The sequence below is a fragment of the Sus scrofa genome, chromosome 16 (genome assembly GCF_054392235.1).
Source record: "Sus scrofa isolate SSC_HxYL_T2T_F1_AM1 chromosome 16, Sscrofa_HxYL_maternal_Yorkshire_Landrace_v2.0, whole genome shotgun sequence".
Lineage (NCBI taxonomy): Eukaryota > Metazoa > Chordata > Mammalia > Artiodactyla > Suidae > Sus > Sus scrofa.
The window spans coordinates 59,436,764-59,460,809 of NC_139398.1; the positions used below are offsets into that span (position 1 = coordinate 59,436,764).

Sequence of the window (24,046 nt, forward strand, 5' to 3'; positions counted from 1 at the left end):
TGAAAAGTCCCCGGGAGGCGGGACCTCCAAGAGGCTCTGCGCTGAGCCCGGTTAGGGCTGAGTGGCTTTGCTTACACCTGGAGCCAACCGTGGGCTCCACCACTGTTCTGCGCCCACGAGGGGATGCTGCTACCAGAAGGTAACGCTTCCGTGGCTGTGGCTGCGGTGTATTTATGTCCTAGAGACCTTAAGTCCAGGTCTGCCTTCACGCCTTCTCAGACTCTTGTAGCCCCTCCTCCTGACCTGCCCATCCCATCTGTGGATTAGAGGGGTGAGCGTTCAGAGCTCTGGCCTGGAGCTGTGGCAGACCAGCTCATCTCCGCTTTGCCCTGACTAGTAGTATTACGTTGGATGATTGTATGAGCTTAGTATCCCCTGTGCAGTGTATAGAGTGGTGGTGGGTCTGCTAGAAATACTCTTCGAGGTCTTTTCTCCCTCTGATGTCTCATTTCGGGAACCTGGTATCGTCAAAGACAGTTGCCTGCTTTTTAAAGGAGGTAACTGTCAGTCTTTTTTTCAAAGGGTTAGAGTCTAGATGGTATCAAGTGTATGACTTTTATTTTGACCTGCCAACGGTATTTTCTGAAATAGTTGTTTTTTCCATCTTAAATACGTTTTTGACGCTGTAAAGCAAAAACCCCTCTAGACATGAACAGCTTATCTATATGTGTGTGTACGATTTGTTTTCTAGTGTTTAAAAGTATTTACACATTATAAATTACACGTGCTTCCAAACTATAAAAAAGCTCAGTTTACAGGTTTGTAGACGCTAAAAAAACTTTCTTTCTGGCTAACTTAAAATTGGTGAGTTCACTGGTTTGCCTAAACATTGAAGAATTATGACAGTTGGAAAACAGTGTTGCCCAAAAATGTTGTGATAACGTTTAAATAAGGACGGTTATAGAAAAAGTTTACAGTAGGAGATAAAAATCTTTGTTTAAAGTGAGTGATATGTCTGAATTAATTTTTGGTGTCTTTTTAAAAAAATCCTCTTTGAATTTTTGAAATTTATAATTTGAAATGAGGGAAATTTTAATTTTAAGTATAAAACTGCAGAAATAGAATTGTCTAATCTTTATTAATGACAAAAGGTAGATATACAAATGTTCGGGATTTTTTTTGTTTTCCTAATACATTGAGTTAGATGAAAAACTGAACACCACAGATAGATTATTTGACACAATTATAGTCGTTGAAATTTTAGTTATTTGGAATTCCCATAGTGGCTCAGCAGAAATGAATCCAACTAGCATCCATGAGGATGCGGGTTAACAATCCTTGGCCTAGCTCAGTGGGTAAGGATCCTGAGTTGCCATGGCTGTCGCTAGCTGGCGGCTACAGATCTGATTCGACCCCTAGCCTGAGAACCTCCGCAGCTGCAGATGCACCCTTGGAAAGACAAAAAAAAGAGAGAAAATTTATAGTTTCAGTTTAAAAATAGAATTTATTTTAGCATTTTGAATTCTTGCTTCCCCTATATTTACTGTGTTCTCTCCCACTAGTCCTTAAGCCTTAACTTTATTATGTTCTTGACTTTTATCATGTGTATTAATTACTATACTTCTATTTTACAGTTTTTCTAAATTTGAGATTTCTTTCTTTTTTTCCCTAGGCGAATTGTACTTTAATGTGTTACAAGTTGTATACTCCGGATGGGAACTATCAAAGTTTATAATGTCAAAAACTTTTCTTAGACCAAAGGTATCTTCCACAAAGGTATGATACACTAAAATGGCCACATGAAATTGCCCAAAAAGAATTAAAGTTTTTGTAGATATTTGTAATAACTTATTATTGCTAGCAAAATAAGGGTGCTCAGTATCTGTTGTAATTGATCTAACAAGTCTGGTAATAAACTGTGAAACAACTGTACATTTAACATGATTTAATGAGACACAGATGTCATATGCTATCACTTATATGTGGAATCTAAAAAAAATGATACCATGAACTTCCTTGCAGAACAGATACTGACTCACAGACTTTGACAAACTTATGGTTACCAAAGGAGACACGTTAGGGAGGAGGGATAGGCTGGGGGTTTGGGATGGAAATGCTGTAAAATAGGGTTGTGATGATTGTTATACAAGTATAATAAAATTTATTGAATTACCCCCCACCCAAGGAACAAAACTTCAATTTTGAAAAATATTTACAATCTCAGTCACAAAGAAAAGGCTAAAAACTCTTGAATGGAAGAGCAGTAGAAAAAAAAGAAATATGCATCTTATAGCTTAACAACAGGCCCTGCCTCAGAAATTATGTGGTTCACTATATGCCAGTTTTTAGCAAGGCTGGCAGGTGGGTAGGACAGGTGTCATATAGTGTCATACTCATGAAAGTTAACTTTTTTCCTAGTGATGGATCTCATTTTTCTCTGATCTTAAGCAATTTATTTCCCTTCACTGTTTCTTTTTTTTATCTTTTTTGTTGTTATTAAGGTAAATGGAAGTTCATATTTATGTAGGAAATGAAACTATAAAATGTGTAACATGCAGATCGGGATTGCTAGATTAGACTTGCTGTCAACAGTTTTACTTCTAATACTATTTTAATATATTTTTTATTTTTTTATTTTTATTTTATTTTTTTAATTTTTTTGTTTTTTTTAGGGCTGCACTTGCAGCCTACGAAGGTTCCCAGGCTAGGGGTCAAATCAGAGCTACAGCTGCCTGCCTGCGCCGCAGCCACGGCAACCCTGGATCCTTACCCGTCTGAGTGAGGCCAGGGATTGAACCCACATCCTCCTGGATACTAGTTGGGTTTGTTACTGCTGAGCCACAATGGGAACTCCTAATATATTTTTTAAAATAGAAGAGAGAGTTCTCTTGTGGTACAGTGGGTTAAGGGTCTGGTGTTTTCACTGCTGTGGCTTGAGTTGCTGCTGTGGTGAGGTTTGATCCCTGGCCCAGGAACTTCCACATCCTGCAGGTGCAACCAAAAAATTAAAAAATGAAAAAATAAAATAGAGGAAAGGGACCAAAATTGTAATACTAGTGGCAGTCTTTTTGAGAGGAGGAAGTGAATTAGGTAGCTGTGGCTGAAATATTTTTCCAGAGGTCTTCATTTCTTCCCTCACTGCTGATAATAATCCTAATCCTTTGTCTTTAAAAGAGGAGTGAAGCATGACTTTTGCATTCATAAGACACTTAAGTTAGGACTCCAGCTTACTTCTCCTGAGCCTACTTTCAGCTCCAACCTCTGGTTCTTTTTCTCCCCTAAAGGAGCATTATCTTATTTACTACTAAATGGTTCACAACTGTGGCTGAGTATTCTTCAAGGAAAATAAAATCTTGGTTTCCCCTTGCTAGTGAGGCAGGGAATTTCAAAATTCAGGTACTAAACTAGATAGTTCTAAATTTATATTGTTTGTATGTTAAGGAAATCCACTTTTAAAATTCTAAATTTTTTTTTTTTTTTTGGTCTTTTGTCTTTTGTCTTTTCTTAGGGCCGCACCCAAGGCATATGGAGGTTCCCAGGCTAGGGGTCTAGTCGGAGCTGTAGCCTCAAGCCTACGCCACAGCCACAGCAATGCCAGATCCAAGCCACGTCTGCGACCTACACCACAGCTCACGGCAGCACCAGATCCTTAACCCACTGAGCGTGGCTGGGGATTGAACCCGCAACCTCATGGTTCCTAGTCGGATTTGTTTCCGCTGTGCCACAATGGGAACACCTACAATTCTAAGTTTTTAAAAAACCTTTTTAATCCTCCTAAATATTTGTATATTAAAATTGCTTAACAGTATCTTTCTCTGTGTATGCTTCAGAAGGATTTTATTATTTTTTTAAAACCTTTTTTTCTTCGTCTTTTTTTAGGGCCTCACATGTGGCATATGGAGGTTCCCAGGCTAGACGTCTAATTAGACCTATAGCCGCTGGCCTACGCCACAGCCACAGCAACAGCAACGCAGGATCCGAGCCGAGTCTTCGGCCTACATCACAGCTTACGGCAACACCGCATCCCTAACCCACTGAGCAAGGCCAGGGATCGAACCCATGTCCTTGGGTTTGTTAACCACTAAGCCATGACGGAACTCCCAAAAGGATTTTAAAAAAAAGGAAACGATGTAGGGAGATGTAGAGTGGTCAGTAGTTTCTATAGATCAGAAGACCGTAAAGTAGAACTTACTGATTTTCCTGCTCTATTATATAAATCTGACAAATCGTCCTCTCTGGAAAGCTGCTTCCTTTCCATAAATAAATTGGTTGCTTCATGGGCTGAAGTAAATATAATCAAATCATAACTACAGATTATTCATAGTATCAGGATTCTTAGACCTTACGTTTACAAATCTTAAAGCTGGCAGGGATTTTTTGAATGTATGAAATGGTTCTTAGTTTGTGAATACTTATGCCTGGTCAAGGCATAAGTATGACTTTTCTTACTGCTCTACAGGGTTAAAATGATACCATTTTTCTTTACTTCTTTTTGGTAGGTAATTTAAATATTTATGTTTCAGTGTTCCCAGTGAATTGTAAAGAATCAGCCTAGTCTTTATCCAGGAAAGATTATAATTAATAAAGAGAATCAAGTTTGTATTCTATATTCATTTATATGGCATTCATTGTAACCATGGTCAGGTAGACAAGTATGCATTTATACTTATTGTAAAGTAGAAAAATAACTAAACACATAGAGTTAGTTTTATTTAAAAGATAATACGTGAGGTTTTTATTTTAAATGATGCATGTTATTTATTTAAATGTTGCATGTGTATATATGAAATTTTTTTACAGAGTAATTTAGGTATATAGGGTAGATGCAAAAAAAAATTTAATAGTATTTACATGATTTCCTTTTTTCAGGTAACAGACTGGGTAGACCCATCATTTGATGATTTTTCAGAGACTACAAACATTTCTACTATTAATGCTACATCATTAAGTGTGAATAACTCAAGCCTTAGAAGAAAAAAGGTGCCTTCCACATTAGAAAGTAGAAGATCTCCAACTAGAAAAAGAGGAAACCTATCTTCTTCAAAACAGATTTATAGTCTAGAAAATTCAAAAGAATATGTGTCTGAAAATGAACCATGGGTGGATAAATACAAACCAGAAACTCAGGTAATAACTACCATACAAACAAACAAGTCTGTGTAATTTACTTTTAGGAAGGATGTGTATTTTCAGCTATTATTCATAAAAGTCTTTCTGTCTAAACGAATTAGAAAAAAATAATAATTTCTAAGTTTTTTATGTTCAAAGGCTTAGACTTTCCCAGGAGTTATTCTGAAGTTATATCATTATTTGTCTTCAATTTAATTTAACTCCAAAATAGACTTGATCCATTTAATTTTTTTTTGCTAAATATCATACCCCTCCTTATTTATTCCTTCCCAAAATGTATTTCAGGATTTAAAAAAAATTTATAATTGCAGAACTGACTTAAATTTTCATATATTAGTGTCAGTTTAAGAACAGAATTTTGGAGTTCCCTCTGTGGTGTAGTGGGTTAAGAATCGACAGCAGTGGCTGTGGTTGCTGCAGTGGTGCAGGTTCCATCCCCTGCCCCATACAGTGGGTTAAAGGATCTAGCATTCCCACCACCACCATTAGATTCAATCCCCAGGCTGGGAACTCTCCTATGCCCCGGCTGTGGCCGTAAAATTAAAAAAAAACAAACAACAAAAACAGAATTTTTCTCCATCAGTGTAAGAATTAAGTATAATCAACAGGACCTTTTAATTACTCTGTCATGTACTTGTATGCTACTTGTTTTGTTAAAAATGTTTAGATTAATCTGTGCTGACGTATCAAAAATTTTTGAGTTATAATGTTTTAAACTTGAAAATTTTAGCATGAACTTGCTGTGCATAAAAAGAAAATTGAAGAGGTTGAAACCTGGTTGAAAGTTGAAGTCTTAGAAAGGCAACCAACACAGGTAACTAAACTAAATAAGAAAGGTGTTTAAAAATATTTGGCCTCACATGTTTCTCTGACTTATAGTTGATGATAAGAAGTTAGAAACTTATATGTTGACTTTGTTCAAATAAGTCCAGGTCACCTATAGTTGAAAGCTCTCTGATGTTATTACTACTTCAGCCTCATAAAAAGCCTCTTTTTCTCTCTTATGTATAAAGCACAGTAAACCACTTAGGGTGCTGATATACTTAGCATTTTAGATTGTCTCACACTTAAAGCAAGTTAGGCAAATTGCCTATTAGTTTTTGTACTAAATAAGCCTTAAAATAGTTATCATTCATTTTCTGCTGATGTTTTTTCTTTCACTTCCTAATTCTGTAATTACTCTCAGTGCCCAAGCTACAACTTTCTCTCTCTCTCTTTTTTTTTTTGCTTTTTTAGGGCCGCACCTGTGGCACATGGAGGTTCCCAGGCTAGGGGGTCAAATTGGAGCTGTAGCTACTAGCCTACGCCACAGCCACAGCAGTGCCAGTTCCGAGCCTCGTCTACAACCTACACCACAACTCTTGGCAACGCCGGATCCTTAACCCACTCTCGAGGCAAGGGATGGAACCTGCAGCCTCATGGCTCCTAGTCAGATTTGTTTCCTCTGTGCCACAACAGGAACTCCTTTCTCTTTTTAAACTTTTTCTATTTTGAGAGTCTTCAAACATAAAGAAAAATAGAAATAGTAGTAAATGAATACTCGTATACTTATAGCCATGATTTTCCCCTATAAGTTATCTTGACATACATTTTAAACATTTGACATTTCAAAATTTTAGAAACTTCGGTATACCTCTATCAATAATAACAACAAAAAGGTATTTTCCTAATTAACTATATATACCATTATTTTAACAAAATTCTAATTCCCTAATGTTATCTAGTGGTCAGTTCCTATTTCATATTTACCTTTCTCCACTTGTCCCCAGAATGTCTTATATCTGGTTTGTCGCAACCAGGATCTGATTGAGGACTATTCATTACATTTGATTGTTATGTCTCTTAGGTCTTTTAAAATCTAGAACAGTCCTTTTCACCCTCTCTTCTCTCCAAGACATTGACTTATTGAAGAGGCCAGGCCAGTTGACTTGTAGAAGTCTCATATTCTGGTTTTGTCAGTTTGTTCTCCCCTGATGATGACTAACTTCTTCTGTCCTGCATTTCCTGTAACCTGTGGGGTTTAAATCAAGGGCTTAGGTTGTACATTTTTGCAAGAATATTTATAGTCATAGTGTATATTTTATATTGCATCTTATCTGGAAATATATATGGTTCTCTTGTTATCTCTGATATTAAGTTTTATCTCTAGATTAAGGAGGTGATAGTCAAAAATTTTCATCATGAGGAGTTCCCATGTGGCTCAGCAGGTTAAAAACCTGACTAGTATCCATGAAGATTTGGGTTTGATCCCTGGCCTCATTCAGGTGGTTAAGGATCTGGTGTTGGTGAAAGCTGCAGTGTTAGGTCCCGGATGCAGCTCAGATCTGGTGTTACTGTGGCGATGGTATAGGTTGGCAGCTGCAGCTCTGATTCGACCCCTGGCCTGGGAATTTCATATGCCAGTGCATCCATAAAAAGAAAAAAAAAAAACTTCATTGTAATTTTCTTTTGCATTTGGCACATAAGTCTATGGGGAGATGCTTTGGCAGCGTGTAAGTGTTACTTCCAGCAGTCTTTCACCTAAGAGCCTTAGTGTCCATTTTCAGTCCTTGTCTGATCAGTCATTTGTTAAGATTGTGAAGTGGTAATTTTCTAATTCTGTTATTGTTTTTTCTAATTGTTAGCTGGAGCTATTTAGTTACTTTTTCTAAATTTAAAAATTTTTTTTTGGTCTTTTATGTTTTTAGGGCTACACCCACGGCATATGGAGGTTCCCAGGCTAGGGGTCTGAAATAGGAGCTGTAGCTGCTGGCCTGCATCACAGCCATAGCAACTCAGGATCCAAGCCAAGTCTGTGACCTACACCATAGTTCCCGGCAACGTGGGATCCTTAACCCACTGAGAAAGGCCAGGGATCGAAACTGCATCCTCATGGATGCTAGTCAGATTCATTTCTGCTGAGTCATGATGGGAACTCCTTTATTTACCTTTAAATACATTTCCAACTGGAGTTCCCTGGTAGGTAGTAGGTAAGGATTCTGCTTTGTCATGGCTGTGGCTTGGCTTTGACCCCTGGTCTGGGAACTTTTGCATACCATGGGTATGGCCAAAAAAATAAAAAACAGAAAAACCCCACACATTTCCAACTGGAAAGAGAATAAACTTTCAATCATTTTAAAAATTTTTCAACCTTGAGATGAAGAGTTGGTATTTTAATTGCCTCCAATGGTAAACAGGTCCTTTTTAAAGTCAGGGCCCTTTTTGTCTGCCTTGTGGATCTAACCTTTGTTAGGATAAGATGGATTTTCATTGTCAGTATTTGTGTTCCTCTGCTGGCTCTACTGTCCTCTCTCTTCCTGAGTACCAGTTCTTGGTCAGTTTCTCTTCTATCAAAACTTTTTCTTATTAATTTGTTTGATCAGTTCAGCTAATAGTTCTTATTTTTTGTGGTCCATTGTGTTTTATCACTTCTCAGTATCTTTTTGAAAAATGTATGTAAACATTATCATGTCTTAAACCTACACATGTGGAGTTCCCTTTGTGGCTCAGTGGTTAATGAATCCAACTAGGAGCCATGAGGTTTCAGGTTCGATCCCTGGGCCTGCTCAGTGGGTTAAGGATCTGGCGTTGCCGTGAGCTGCGGTGTAGGTCACAGACACAGCTCAGATCCCACTTGCTGTGGCTCTGGCATAGGCCGGTGGCTACAGCTCCGACTAGACTCCTAGCCTGGGAACCTCCATATGCCACAGGAGCGGCCCCAGAAAAGGCAAAAAGACTAAATAAATAAATAGACCTACACATGTGTTTTGTTTGTTTGTTTGTTTTACCAGTGGTGTGAACATATGTGTGGACATATGCAGATACAGAAAAGTGTTTCCTCCACCGTTTTATTTTTTAATTTTATTAAAGTAGGGTTGGCTTACAATGTTGTGTTAACTTCTGCTGTATAGCAAATTGTTTGATTTATACATATATATTCTTTTTTCTTTTTTTTCTTTTTTTGGTCTTTTTAGGGCTGCACATGCAGCAAATGGAAGTTCCCAGGCAAGGGGTTAAATCGGAGCTGTAGCTGCCAGCCTACACTACAGCTACAGCAATGTAGGATCTGAGCCGTGTCTGCAAACTACACCACAGCTCACAGCAGTGTTGGATCGTCAACCCACTGATCAATGCTAGGGATCAAACCTGAGTCCTCATGGATACTAGTTGGGTTCGTTACTGCTGAGCCACAACGGGACTCCTATATATTCTTTTTCTTACTCTTTACCTTTGTGGTTTATCATAGTGATTGAATATAGTTCCCTGTGCTCTACAGTAGGTCCTTGTTGTTTTACAAGCTTCTTCCCTCCAAGAAGTTAAAAATCATGTACTCTTAATTATACCAAAGTTTTAATTTCGGTAATTACAAGACTTTTATTTTTAAAAATTTTGGTAACTTCTGAACTTTTCCTAATGGGGCAGCTTATATATATATTCACACACATATATATTAGTTTATTGTAAGTGTTCCCATATACATTTCTTAAAGAATCTAATACTCAAACCGAGGTCTTCCCATAAGAATATTATACTTGTATAATACGTTTTGAAGTGTATAATCCAAAGAAAGTTCTGTATTAAGATTAAATTTTATGAGTTCAGATAACCTCTAAAAATACTTGTTTTAGACATTACCTCTTTAATCGAGCTGAAGTTTAGTTAATTTAATTTGGCTTCTTTGTAATCTTTGGAAGAGACAGAATGCAAGAATTTTGGAATTTTCAGAAGCTATGTTTAGAAGTTCAAGAAATAAGATCCCCTTTTCTAAAGCTGACATTACGAAATTTAGTCTGTTTATTCCATACATTCAGTGTGTATAGGTAAAGGTAATTAATGTTTAGAGAAATGCTCAAACACAATATTCTAGCATTCCAATTATGTGATTTTTAATTGGTCTTTATATTTGGTTTTAGGGTGGATCTATTTTGTTAATAACAGGTCCTCCTGGATGTGGAAAAACAGCAACCATAAAAATACTATCAAAAGAGCATGGTATTCAAGTGCAAGAGTGGATTAATCCAGTTTTACCAGAATTCCAAAAAGATGATTTCAAGGAGATATTTAATCCTGGTAAGGTTTGCTGTGAAGATAATGGAAATAGTGGGGAAAGTCTGTATTTACAAGAGGTTTACAATGAGCCCCCATCTATATCTTTAAGATTTCCAAGATCCTGTTGGGCATATATTTTTGAGAGGAAGGTATATATTGCCGCTTCTATTCTAGATTGGCATCTCCCCGCTGTTTGACAAAGTCAGAGTAGCACTCAGATGAAACTATGTGGGTCTATTTTCTCACATACTTCCTATTGTCAGAGAGAAGTAATTTTAGGAGGAGGAAAGGAAGGCTCCTCCAGTACAGGAGAGTAAGATTTTTTAAGAATTATGTCTTAACTATTTTGTTAGATAACAAGCTAATTAGTTTGCACTATAATTTTTTGAAATGTTTATTTATTTATTTATTTTTGCTTTTTAGTGCCACATCTGCAGCATATGGAGGTTCCCAGGCCTAGGGGTCAAATCAGAGCTATAGCTGCCAGCTTATGCCACAGCAACAGCAATGTGGGATCTGAGCCACATCTGCAACCTACACCGAAGCTCATGGCAACGCTGGATCCTTAACCCACTGAGCGAGGCCACGGGTCGAACCAGCAATCTCATGAATCCTAGTCAGATTTGTTAACCACTGAGCCACAAAGGGAACTCTTTAAAAAATTTCATTGGTTGCACCATCGGCACATGGAAGCTTCCAGGCCAGGGATCGAACCTGTGCCACAGTTGCAACTGTGGCACAGCCAGGACAACTCAGATCCCTAACCCACTCTACCACAAGGGAACTTCCTCAGTTTACACTATTTATTTATTTTTTTTTGTCTTTTGGTCTTTTTTTTAGGGGCACACTTGCAGCATGTTGTTACTAGTTGGGTTTGTTACCTACTGAGCCATGACGGGAACTCCTGCACTATTTGTTTACTTGTATTTCTAGGTTCTGTCTGGGAAATTAATGTAAATATGCTCTTTTTGTTTAAATATAAATCAAGGCTTAAGATTTGTCAGGAGTTCCCGTCGTGGCGCAATGGTTAACGAATCCGACTAGGAACCATGAGGTTGCGGGTTCGGTCCCTGCCCTTGCTCAGTGGGTTAACGATCCGGCGTTGCCATGAGCTGTGGTGTAGGTTGCAGACGTGGCTCAGATCCCAAGTTGCTGTGGCTCTGGCGTAGGCCGGCGGCTACGGCTCTGATTCGACCCCTAGCCTGGGAACCTCCATATGCCGCGGGAGCAGCCCAAGAGATAGCAAAAAGACAAAAAAAAAAAAAAAAAATTCGTCAAAGTAACTTGCTTCCAAACTAGAGAGTTTAGATTAGACTTCCAGAATCAAATAAAATCAAGGTATAAGGGAAAGACTGTCTTTGGGATTTGGAAGGAAGCTTTAAGACAAAAATCTAAAAGTGATGGTACCAATTGAAAGATGTGGTGTAGTACAACATAACTTCACATAGATGCTCATAAACTCCAGCACAATCATTTTTAACTTTCGTAGCTTTCTTACTGCTAACTTTAGGTAACTAAGCTAGGAGTTTGCAAATTTCCTAGACCACTTTGAAGTGAAAGGGGTTCTGTAGTAGGACAATTATATTTAATTGTGGAGTATTTCTCAAAAATCCTTTCTCTAGGCTCTTTAACATGTTCCGTGTATACTATATCATCAGTATACCCTCCCTTATGTTGCTGATATCTGGTACTCCTGAAATTTTTACTTCTCTCCAACAGTGACATTCCTTTTGGCAATCTAGAAAATCTTTATTTACCATCTTTGTCATAAAATATTTTTTCCCTTATTCCCAAGTTCACAAATCAGTCATTCTGATGTGTCATTAAACATTATTATTGGGAGGTCCCTGCTGGTGTAGTGGTTAGGATCTGGAGCTTTCACTGCTATGCCCAGGGTTCAGTCCTTGGTCTGGAAACTAAGATCCCACTTCTAGTTGCTACATGCAATGTCCAAAACAAACAAACAAAAATGTCATTATTGAAAATAACTCACTTATAGTCATGCACTCATTTGGAGAGTTTTCATTTTGTAGGTAAAGTCAGATATTTTTAGCAATTTTACCATTGTTATACTAACAGCTGTGTTCTTAAGTCATTTGATGCCATAATACATTCATTGTACGGAAAAGTTACTAGTGTCCATAGTCACTTTTGTCTTTTAAAGAGTGATATTCTATTTTAATTTTTATTAAAAAATTTTTTTTGGTCACACCCCAGGCCAGTGATTGAACCTGTACCACAGCAGTGAGAATGCTGGATCCTTAATTTGCTAAGTCACCAGTGAACTCCTGAATAGTCTATTTAAATTTGAACAGTTTTAGAGAATTCCCGTCATGGCCCAGTGGAAATGAGTCTGACTAGGAACCATGAGGTTGCAGGTTTGATCCCTGGCCTTGCTGAGTGAGTTAAGAATCTGGCGTGGCTGTGAGCTATGGTGTAGGTTGCAGATGTGGTTCAGATCTGGCATGGCTGTGGCTGTGGCATAGGCTGGCAGCTGAAGTTCCAATCCAACCCCTAGCCTGGGAATCTCCATATACTGCGGGTGCGGCCCTAGAAAGCAAAAAACAAACAAACAAACAAAAAAAAAAAATTGAGCAGTTTTAGAGTTCCTTTTGTTGCTCATTGGATTAAGAACCCAGTTTGTATCCATGAGGATGCAGGTTCAATCCCTGATCTTGCTCAGTAGGTTAAGGATCTGGCGTTGCTACAAGCTGTGGTGTAGGTCACAGATGTAACTCGGATCCCTTGTTGCTATGGCTATGGTGTAGGCTCGACGTGGCTGTGGCTCCAATTCGACACTTCGCCTGGGAACTTCCATATGCCGTGGGTGCAGCACTGAAAAGATAAAATAAATAAATAAATTCGAATAGTTTTGTCTAATAGAAAACAGGCTACAGTGTTGTGACTGAGATATGTATGTGTAAATATACTCAGTAATATATACGTGTATATTGAATACATACGTGTAGTATTAATGTGTAACTTATTGAAAATAAAAGTGTTAAATATGTTCCCTTTCAGAATCAAGCTTCCATATATTTCCCTATCAGTCTCAGATAGCAGTTTTTAAAGAGTTTCTACTAAGAGCAACAAAATACAACAAACTGCAAATGCTTGGAGATGATCTGACAACTGATAAGAAGATAATTCTGGTTGAAGTAAGGACAACTTTTGAAATTCTGCTATAATTATTGAGTAAACAGTTGCAAGCTACATCTTAAGTGATAATGACATTAACTGTCTTCATAGCATTAATAATGGTAAAACAGAACATAAAGGCCTTTGTGTTATAGCAGAAGCCTAAAGTTTCTTTCATTCAACTTGTACAGAGTGGCTCTAGATTAATGAACTTTAAAAATTTAATGGTATAAGTATAGAAAGGCAAAAAATTTTTGGAAAATGACATCTTAGTGAAAACATAATTTGTAGTGACCCTAAGAAATTTGATCTGAAAATCCCATTGATGTATATTATTATTTAGGATATCAGTTACTTGAGGTTTCCTTTAATTTCTACAAAAATGCTGGTTATAGTACATTGACATTGAATAGATAACATTTTTCTGCCTTGTTAAATGTAAATATGAAAATAGTGGAAATAAAATTGAGCTAACGTTTATCCTCTGTTTTTAATAGGATTTACCTAACCAGTTTTATCGAGATCCTCATATTTTGCATGAAGTACTGAGGTGAGTTTCAGTGAAGTTTCCTAAAACTCCAAATTAAATGGCAAGTGGCTTAAGTTTCAACCTTGCTTGCTGTCTCTTGTCATTTCAGGAGGTATGTGCAGGTTGGGCGATGTCCTCTGATATTTATAATCTCTGACAGTCTTAGTGGAGATAATAATCATAGGTTACTGTTTCCCAAAGAAATTCAGGAAGAGTGTGCTATATCCAACATTAGGTAAGAATGAAATTTCTGCTTAAAATTTCACATACATGTTTTAAATTTCATCACATAAACTGCTATCTTTCCTTCTGAAACTTTCAGTTTCAACCCAGTGGCACCAACAATTATGATGAAATTTCTTAATCGAATAGTGACAAAAGAAGCTAATAAGGTAAGTCTCTTAAAAACTGATTAATTTGAATCTTATAATTATAAAAAGCCAAAGGTGGTTATATATAAACTTGGATTACTTCAGTTTTTAAAATTAAAAAATTTTGGCGTTCCTGTTGTGGCTTAGCAGTAATGAACCCAACTAGTATCCATGAGGATACACATTTATCTCTGGCTTCGCTCAGTGGGTTAAGGATCCGGCATTGCTGTGAGCTGTGATGTGGGTCACAGATGTGACCTGGACCCTGTGTTGCTGTGGCTGTGGCGTAGGCTGGCAGCTGCATGCAGCTCGGATTTGACCCCTAGCCTGGGAACTTCCATATGCTGTTGATGCAGCCCTAAAAAGACCAAAAAACTAAAAAATAAATACAAAGTTTTAATATACATGAGACATGTCATTTTAGAAAATGTAGAAAATACTGATTTTAAAAATCTTTAACCATTTCCCTACTTTTTCTTTTTTTAATCTTTTTTGTCTTTTTGTCTTTTTATTGATGGACATTTGGGTTGATTCCATGTCTTGGCTATTGTGGCTAGTGCTGCAATGAACATGAGGGTGCATGTGTCTTTTTTAAGGAAAGTTTTGTCTGGATATATCCCCAAGAGTGGGATTTCTGGGTCATATGGTAGTTCTACGTATAGTTTTCTAAGGTACCTCCATACTGTTCTCCATAGTGGTTGTACCAGAATAAATGGAAATTAAAATAGATATATTAATTTTGTGATTATTATGTTTTAGATGATAGCATAAGTAAATCACTATATCTTATTTATGTGAGAACTTTTCAGGTATACTATTACAAGTCCTAGAATTCAAAAGTTGCTGATTACTATTATGATAAAGAATAAACCCAGTGTTATTTTCTTAATTTTAAAATCTCGTTTTGACTTTTTTTGAATACAGTTAAATGGCATTGAATTTTATTACTGTTTTAAGATTAGTTATTTTTATTTTTAGTTCCTTTGTGGCATAGTGGGATAAGGATCTCGTGTTGTCACTGCAGCAGCTTTTGTCGATGCTGTGGCACAGGTTTGATCCCTGGCCTGGGAACATGCACAGCCAAAAAAAAAAAAAAGAAAAGGAATTGTTTCCTCGCATCTAGGGCCATTAGTCATCAACAGTTTAACTCTACTTTTGTCCTGTTGTCTCTTTTTAAGGATTTAATAATTTTTTATTATGGTAAAAAAGCCATAAAATTTACCGTATTAAGTATTTTTTCCAGCTTTATTTAGATGTAATTGACATATAACATTATGTCAGTTTAAGGTATGTGACACATTGATTTGGGAAACTTACGTACTACAAAACGATTACCTCCATAAAAATTACCTAACACCTCCATCATGTCCTGCAAGTGTGATTTCTTTTCTGTGGTGAGAACATTTAAGATTTATTCTCTTAGCAACTTTCAAATATATAATACGGTTTTATTAACTACACTATCTTAGCTGATTTTGGGGGGGGGGCCATGCCCACAACATGTGGAAGTTCCCAGGCCAGGGGTCATACCTGCGCCACAGTCTCGACCCAAATTGCTGCAGTGACAGCACCATATCCTTAACCTGCTGCGCCATAAGGAAACTACATCTTAGCTTTCTTTTTCTTTCCCCTTTTTTGGCCTCCCCTCGGCACTTGGAGTTCCAGGGCCAGGGATCAGATCTGAGCCATAGTCAAGACCTGAGCTGGGCTAGGGATCAAACCCACATCCCAGCATCCTCAAGATGCCACCCATCCCATTGTGCCACAGCAGGAACTCCCATCTTAGCCATTTTTAATTGTAAAGGTCAGTAGTGTTAAGTACATTAACCGGGTTCTGAAATAGCTATTACTTTTAACACATCGTTTTTTTCTCTCTTTCAAATCACAATGATGTTCAAGTAAATTAATTGATGGAACTTCTCCCACCAGCATGGCTCTAGGGAGCCCTACTGCTATAAATCAACTGGATTTTTGAAACTATTTTTTTTTTTTTTTTGCAATGCTATTTCACAGGAACTGAAGGAAATCTCCAAAGGAGAGATTGTTTTGAGAATTAATGTGTGTAGAGCACTTAGCTAAATAAATATAATTATTAATAGTGAAAACTTAGAGGAGTTCCTGTCATGGCACAGTGGAAACAAATCCAACTAGAAACCATGAGGTTGCAGGTTCCATCCCTGGCTTTGCTCAATGGGTTAAGGATCCGGCATTGTCGTGAGCTGTGGTGTAGGTCACAGACACGTCTCGGATCCCACGTTGCTGTGGCTGTGGCATAGGACAGCAGCTGTAGCTCCAGTTCAACCCCTAGCCTGGTAATCTCCATATGCTTCGGGTGCAGCCCTAAAAAGCAAAAAAAAAAAAAAAAAAAAAGTGAAAAATGAGAAACGAATTGAGTCCAATAGAGGGAGCAGTTACTATGGTGAACTATTTTGTCATTAGTGTTTTAAAAATATTTAGTGACATGTGGAAATACAATTTAATATCAACTTAAAAATAACAAGATGCAAAGTTATATGATAATCCTAACAATAGAAATGATGTTTTCACCCCTTGATATGCATCAGATACTATGCAAAATATTTTTATCTTTATACGAATAAAGATCTTTTTTTTTTTTTTTTTTTTTTTTGTCTTTTGTCTTTTTAGGGCCACACCCACAGCATATGGAGGTTCCCAGGCTAGAAGTCTAATTGGAGCTACAGCTGCTGGCCTACACCACAGCCACAGCAGTGCCGGATCCGAGCTGAGTCTGCGACCTACACCACAGCTCGTGGCAACGCCAGATCCTTAACCCACTGAGTGAGGCCAGGGATCGAACCCGTAACCTCATGGTTTCTAGTCAGATTTGTTTCTGCTGTGCCACGACGGGAACTCCGGAAAAAAGATCTTTAGTCTTTCCTGATATCATTAGGTATATAAAGTGTGGAAGGAACTTCTCATCACAGGTTTTGGCCACATTTGCATGTTCATAGTAATTATTACCCATGGTATTTTTTCAGCTACCAAGGATCATGATTTCCAACAAATTACATTTCCTTACTGGCAAATAATCCATATCTAGAATTTTTCAGAAACAAATATTCAAAACAACTTTTAAATGTATTCACATCACAGTAAAAATGAAGTTAATTTGTAAGAGAAGGCATGAGCCAGAAAATTTTGTAAAAGAGTGATGAAGAGATACTTGCTTTCTAGGTATTAGAACATAATATAAAATTAGAAATTACAACAGGATGGTATGAGCATAGGAATAGACAAGAAGAAAATGTGAAAACAGCACAGAAATAGGTCAATATGTGTAAGTCAGAATTTTTTCTTAACTTTTTTTTTTTTTTGGCCACCCTGCATCCTTTGGAGCTCCCAGGCCAGGGATCAGATCCAAGCTGCAGCTGCAAACTAAGCTGCAGCTGAGGCAGTGTCAGATCCTTAACCCATTGTGCCTGGCTGGGGATCGAACCCTCGTGCCAGCGATCCCAAGATGCTGCTGATCCCGTTGCATCACATCGGGAGCCCTGGAAATTTTTAATATGATGGAAGTGTCATTTTATATCACTGTAGAAATGGTAGACTCTTATGGTTGATAAGCGGTGTTGGAACAATTGGATACCCACATGGAAAAACATAACTTTGCCTCTTCATACTATGCACAAAAATAATTTCCAGGTGGACTAAAGGTTTAAATACAGAAAGTAAAGGAGTATTAGAAAATAAATAGTGACTTTGGGTTGGAGAAAAATTTTCTTAAGCAGGAATCAAAAGCCTGAGAGTTCCATTGGGGCTCAGCAGAAACGAATCCATGAGGACGCAGGTTCAATACCTGGCCTCACTCAGTGGGTTGGAGATCTGGTGTTGCCAGTGAACTGTGTTGTAGGTTCCAGATGCTGCTTGGATCTCGTGTTGCTGTGGCTGTGGCTGGCTATTACAGCTCTGATTTGACCCCTAGCCTGGGAACCTCCATAATGCTGTGGGTGTGGCCCCAAAATGACAAAAAAAAAAAAAAGAGGAAAAAAATCAAAAGCCTAAAATTCGTGGATTTATTTCAAAAAAATGGAAAACTTAGGAAATAACAGGTATGGTAAACAAAGTTTAAAGGACAAGCAGGAGAATGAAAGAAAACATTTATAGTTTTGTCACAGAAAAGCACTAACGGGAGTTCCTGCTATGGCACAGTGGGTTAATGATCCATTTTGTTTCTTTGGAGGTGCCGGTACTCCCAGCACAGTGGCTTAAGGATCTGGTGTTGCCTATTGCTGCATCTGTGGGGTAGGTTGCAGCTGCAGCTTGGATTTGATCCCTGGCCTTGGAACTTCTGTGGCTAAAAAAGAAAAAAAAAGAAAACAGGGTTTTTTTTGTTTGGTTTTTGTTTTAGAGAATAGTTCTTCTAATTTTAATTTTCTCATTTTAGAATGGAGGAAAAATTATTGTCCCTGATAAAACTTCTTTAGAGTTGCTCTGTCAGGGATGTTCTGGTGATATCAGAAGTGCAATAAACAGCCTCCAGTTTTCTTCCTCAACAGGTTTGTGAAAGATACACTTATGTTATTATATAGGTGACTAGCCTTTTTTTAATTGAGACATTGTAATAAAACTACGTGTATACACATGCATACACATATCCTTATGAATGTGTCACCGTAAATATCCATCTGAGACAAGAAGCTAATTCATTTATGTGGTTTGCCACTTTACCCTTTGAAGTTAGTTTGGAATGAGACTCGCTAGGAGAAAATCCTGGTTCTGCCACTTTGTAGTGATTTAATCTTGCAAGTGACTTAATCTTTCTATGCCGTTATTTTCTCACCTTTGGCATGAGAACCTTTCTTACTGAGTTGTGTGAAGAGTAAGTGAGATAATACCTGTAGAGTCTTTATTCCAGAACTTGATACACATTAAGTGCTCAAATGTCCAACTATTAATGGATGTAATAATAGTTTATATAGGATATGTTTAACAAATATATTTCCACTTATTTATAAGGGTGCTATAGTAAAGAGCCCGATAATGGCAATGAGCTAATTTTCCTCTTAATGATCGTAGTTACTGCACAGCCCTCATGAGGAAGCACTTAAGTGACCTAAGGATGCTTAACATGGAAGAATTGACCTTAAAAAATTAAAAGTTCTTTGGAGCTCTCACAGTCCACCTGAATTCCTCGTTTCTATCCACAAGTATAACCTGTTCGTTTAGTTACATCTTTGTTTTTCAAAGTAACTGTACCTAAATACAGAATTCTGCTTCTTCCTATAGAAATAAAAATGTAAATGTTGCTTAGGTTCACTATAGGAGTTAAGGGTTTGGAAGGCTGAAGTAGATCAATCTAGGATCCTAACTGCTCTTTATAACATTATTGTTCTAAGCTCAGAAATTTTTTTTTTTCTTTTTCTTTTTTTTTTTCTTTTTTTTTATTTTCCCACTGTACAGCAAGGGGGTCAGGTTATCCTTACATGTATACATTGCAATTACAGTTTTTCCCCCACCCTTGAGCTCAGAAATTTTAAAGGGAAGAAAGATAGTAATTTTTGAGTGGGTCAGAAACTATATTAACAGCTATATGTATTTTTTCATTTAATTCTCAGACCAGCCTAATGAGATAAACAACACTAGGATTCAAACCCAGATCCTGTGTTTTTCTGCCATTTCAGGCTGCTTGTCTGAAATCATGCATTGTGGGTTCTAAACAGTACATTTCCCAATGAAATTGGAACACAGACAAGTTCATAAATTAGAGACTGCCCAGATCAGTAAAGAGGCAATACAGCATCACTGTTAAGCACAAATTGCAGAACCAGACTGCCTGAATTCAAATCACTTAGAAACTGATGACCTTCAGCCAGTTACTTTGACCTCTTTATATCTCATTTCCTTACACTGTGTAATAAGTTTTCCGCATCAGAGTTATGAGAAGTTACATACCGTGCACCGAGAACAATACCTTGTGCATCATACCCTGAGAAATCAAGGTGCTATGCCTGTATTAGAAAAATGTGTCATTGTGTAAGTGAAAATTTGAAATCTGTGTCATGACATACTTCTAGATGACATTTTAACTAGTAACTAAAAGGGCACTGTGACTCAGTTTGTATAACCTCATAATTATTTATTAGAAAAGTTTTAATTAGAATACTTGGTGTAACTGTTCTCAGTTTTAATTTTCATACTTTAATTTTATTTTAAATATTGTTGCTTGGATGTATATTATTTAGGAAAGAACAATTTATGGCCAAGGAAAAAAGGAACGTCTTCATTAAAATCAGATGCTGCGCTGTCAAAATCAAAACGAAGACAAAAACCTGACAGGGTTTTTGAAAATCAAGAGGTCCAAGCTATTGGTGGCAAAGATGTTTCTCTCTTTCTTTTCAGAGCTTTGGGGAAAATACTATATTGTAAAAGTAAGAAAACTTCATATGCTTTTAAAAAACCTGCTATTAGTCTTAAAATAGCATGTTGTGTATTTGGCTCAGTTACAAGACAGAGCTAGGACTAGGTCAGATACTGTTTGGTAAGGCTTAAGACATAGCAGGAAAATGTATTTAGATAGTTTTATTGAACTATGAGTGGGATTAAACATATCAAATGAGAAGTGGTATGTAATTATACGGATAGTGTTATTTTTAGTAATTCCAGACTTTTTTAAATAGGAGCATCTGTAACAGAATTAGACTCACCTCGACTGCCTTCTCATTTATCAGAGTATGAACGGGACACATTGCTTATTCACCCTGAGGTAAAGTCTTTAATAACACTTAGTACTATTTACAGGATATATATTACTTACATTTATGTTCCTATACATTCGATCACTGAATTTTTACCAAAATTATTTATACTTTTTTTTATAGGAAGTAGTAGAAATGTCACACATGCCAGGAGATTTATTTAATTTATATCTTCACCAAAACTACGTAGATTTCTTCATGGACGTGGATGATCTTGTGAGAGCCAGTGAATTTCTGAGTTTTGCAGATATCCTCAGTGGTGACTGGAATGTAAGACCATTTGACTGAAATGTCTTTTTTTCTGTTACCTCAGAATTGAGAAGGAATGTTTACTTTTATTATAAGTATTTGATGTTATTTTAAGTAGCTTCTTAATAATATGACAAAATTAATTCATCCACATAGTGTTTATAATGAAGCTTTAGCAGTGAATCTGGGGGTTTTTTTGGTGGTGTTCTTTCTTTTTCTTTCTTTTTTTATTTTTTTTTAGGGCCATATGTGTAGCATATGGACGTTTCCAGGCTAGAGGTCCAGTCGGAGCTGCAGCTTCTGGCCTACACCACAGCCATTGCAACGCAGGATCTGAGCCATGTCTGCGACCTGCACCACAGCTTACAGCAACACCAGATCCTTAACCCACTAAGCAAGGCCAGGGATCAAACCTGCATCCTCATGAATACTAGTTGAGTTCGTTACTGCTCCTCCACAACGGGAGCTCCTGGATCTGATTTTTCCATGGTAATATAGCACTAATTTTTACTGTAGTTATTTTTTGATTATAAAAACTAATGTATAGTCAGAAAATTTGACAGCTGTTTAAAAAGTAGAAGGAAAAGAACTGTGCTTCTTTCTATACTTTCTGCTACTTAACATTTTAACACTGTTTTCTGACTGACAGAGTAGTCCCACTAGTTACATTTCCAGCATTTGATAGCTACATGTGACTAGTAACTACTACATTGAACAGCCTAGGTACAAAACATTTTCATCAGAGACAGTTCTGCTGGACAACACTGTTTTGATATATTAATGTTTCTCTGTGTTATAAATACTGAGATAGCATTAATAATCAGAATCAGGAAAATAACAAAAATATGATACAATTTCTGTGGTAGAGTTTCATTATTCAGCAGTTGTATTGGCTTAATTTTTTTTTATGTTTCTTCTTATTCTTTTTTTTTTTCTTCTTAGTCATTTTGAAATTTTCTAACCTATTGACAAACTCAAAAAATAGTTCAGTGAACACCTATATATCTTTAATTTTTTTCACCAGTTTTTCACATTTTGCCACGTGTGCTTAATCTGTATGTATTTATACATTTGTTTTGGCTGAATAATTAGAAAGTAATTGCAACATGAGGACACTTGATACTTAAGCATGCCTAAGAACATTGTTCTGTTATAGCTATAATAGCATATCACACCTAAAATTAACATTAATTCAGTCACATACCATCCTTGTTCCTATTTCCCCAGTTGTCTCAAAAATACATTTAAAGTTGTTTCCACCACTCCCCAACCAACATCCAGTTAATATTCACACATTACATTATTGTTGTCTCAGTTGAATTTGCTTTAAGTAATTTTGTAGCCCTATTAATTTTAGGGCCATGGTCAGGTTGGAAAAAAAATGAACATATAGTACTAAACATAGTTAGGCTCTTTTTTGGTGTCAGTAGTACCAGTAAGTACTATTTTATAAATCTCTTATTTTCTTTATTTCACATCTTGTCTCCTTTTTTTAGACACGCTCTTTACTCAGGGAATATAGTACATCTGTAGCTACGAGGGGTGTGATACATTCCAACAGAGCCCGAGGATTTGCTAATTGCCAAGGAGGAGGATCAAGTTTTCGACCCTTGCACAAACCCCAGTGGTTTCTAATAAATAAAAAGGTAAAAAGAAAAAAGAATTGTATATTTTCAATAAGTAAACTATAAGTGAATGTAAATTATATCTCAATAAAGGGTTTTTTTGGGCTGCCCCTCACCTTATGGAGTTTCCAGGCCAGGGATCAGATCCAAGCCACAGTTGCAGCCTATGCTACATCTGTGGCAATGCCATATCCTTAACCCACTGTGCCAGGCTAGGGATCGAACTTGTGTCCCAGTGCTGCAGAAGTGCTGCCAATCCCATTGTGCTACAGCAGGAACTCTGGTGTTTTTTAATTAAAAGGCAGGGGGCAGTTCCCATTGTGGCTTAGCAGGTTAAGAACCCAACTAGTATCCATCAGGATGCAGGTTCGATTCCTGGCCTCACTCAGTGGGTTAAGGATCCAGCGTTGCCATGAGCTGTGATGTATGTTGCAGACTCTTTTTTCTTTTCTTTTCTTTCTTTCTTTTTTTTTTTTGTCTTTTTGCCATTTTCTTGGGTCGCTCCCATGGCATATGGAGGTTCCCAGGCTAGGGGTCGAATCAGAGCTATAGCCACCGGCCTACACCAGAGCCATAGCAACACAGCATCCGAGCCTCGTCTGCAACCTACACCATAGCTCATGGCAATGCTGGATCCTTAACCCACTGAGCAAGGCCAGGAATCGAACCCACAACCTCATGGTTCCTAGTCAGATTCGTTAACCACTGAGCCACGACAGGGACTCCAGGACATGCTTCTTAAATGCTTAGCCTTTTTTTTTTTTTAAGGAAAAATCACTCAAAATTTGAAAGCTGGTACCTATTTTATTAGATCCAGAGTATACAGGCCTACCTTGTTTAATTGGGCTTTATTTTATTAAAGTGCTTTGTAGGTAATGTGTTTTTTACAAATTGAAAGCTCGTGGCAATCTTATGTCAGGCAAGTCTGAGTGTCATTTTTCCAACAGCATTTACTTCATGTCTCTGTCATATTTTGGTAATTCTTTCAATACGTCCAATCCTCCATTAGCACCAAGGTTATAACTCAACAAAAGCTCAGGTGATGGTTAACCTTTTTTAGTAATAAAGTATTTTTCAATTAAGGCATGTGCATTTTTTTAGACCTAATGCTATTGCACACATAATAGACTAGAGCGTAAGCATAAATTTTATATGCACTGAGAAACAACAGAATTTGTGTGACTCGCTTCATTGTGATACTCACTTTATTGCACTGGTCTGGAACTGCACCCACATTATTTCTGAGGTATCCCTGTAGTTATATTTTACTTTTTTATTTTAGGGCCTTACCTGTGGCATATGGAAGGTCCCAGGCTAGGG

At 37.2% G+C, this 24,046-nt stretch overlaps 1 protein-coding gene across 5 annotated transcripts in view; it reads left to right on the forward strand.

Moving 5' to 3' along the window:
* The first annotated feature begins 21 nt into the window (after positions 1 to 21).
* Positions 22 to 24,046, forward strand: part of RAD17 (RAD17 checkpoint clamp loader component) — a 29,883-nt gene continuing 5,858 nt past the window's right edge. Inside the window, exons 1-14 of one of the 5 annotated variants that reach the window (XM_021076888.2) lie at positions 22 to 497; positions 1,613 to 1,716; positions 4,810 to 5,067; positions 5,801 to 5,884; positions 9,963 to 10,119; positions 13,120 to 13,256; positions 13,734 to 13,786; positions 13,875 to 14,000; positions 14,088 to 14,157; positions 18,542 to 18,653; positions 20,340 to 20,525; positions 20,775 to 20,860; positions 20,976 to 21,122; positions 22,598 to 22,747. In XM_021076888.2, coding sequence (XP_020932547.1) covers positions 1,675 to 1,716; positions 4,810 to 5,067; positions 5,801 to 5,884; positions 9,963 to 10,119; positions 13,120 to 13,256; positions 13,734 to 13,786; positions 13,875 to 14,000; positions 14,088 to 14,157; positions 18,542 to 18,653; positions 20,340 to 20,525; positions 20,775 to 20,860; positions 20,976 to 21,122; positions 22,598 to 22,747 — 1,608 coding nt within the window. In that variant the 5' untranslated portion in view covers positions 22 to 497; positions 1,613 to 1,674. Of the gene's footprint in view, positions 498 to 1,612; positions 1,717 to 4,809; positions 5,407 to 5,737; positions 5,885 to 9,962; positions 10,120 to 13,119; positions 13,257 to 13,733; positions 13,787 to 13,874; positions 14,001 to 14,087; positions 14,158 to 18,541; positions 18,654 to 20,339; positions 20,526 to 20,774; positions 20,861 to 20,975; positions 21,123 to 22,597; positions 22,748 to 24,046 lie in introns of all 5 variants that reach the window. The other 4 variants (XM_085002435.1, XM_021076887.2, XM_085002433.1 and 1 more) reach the window with 4 other exon arrangements.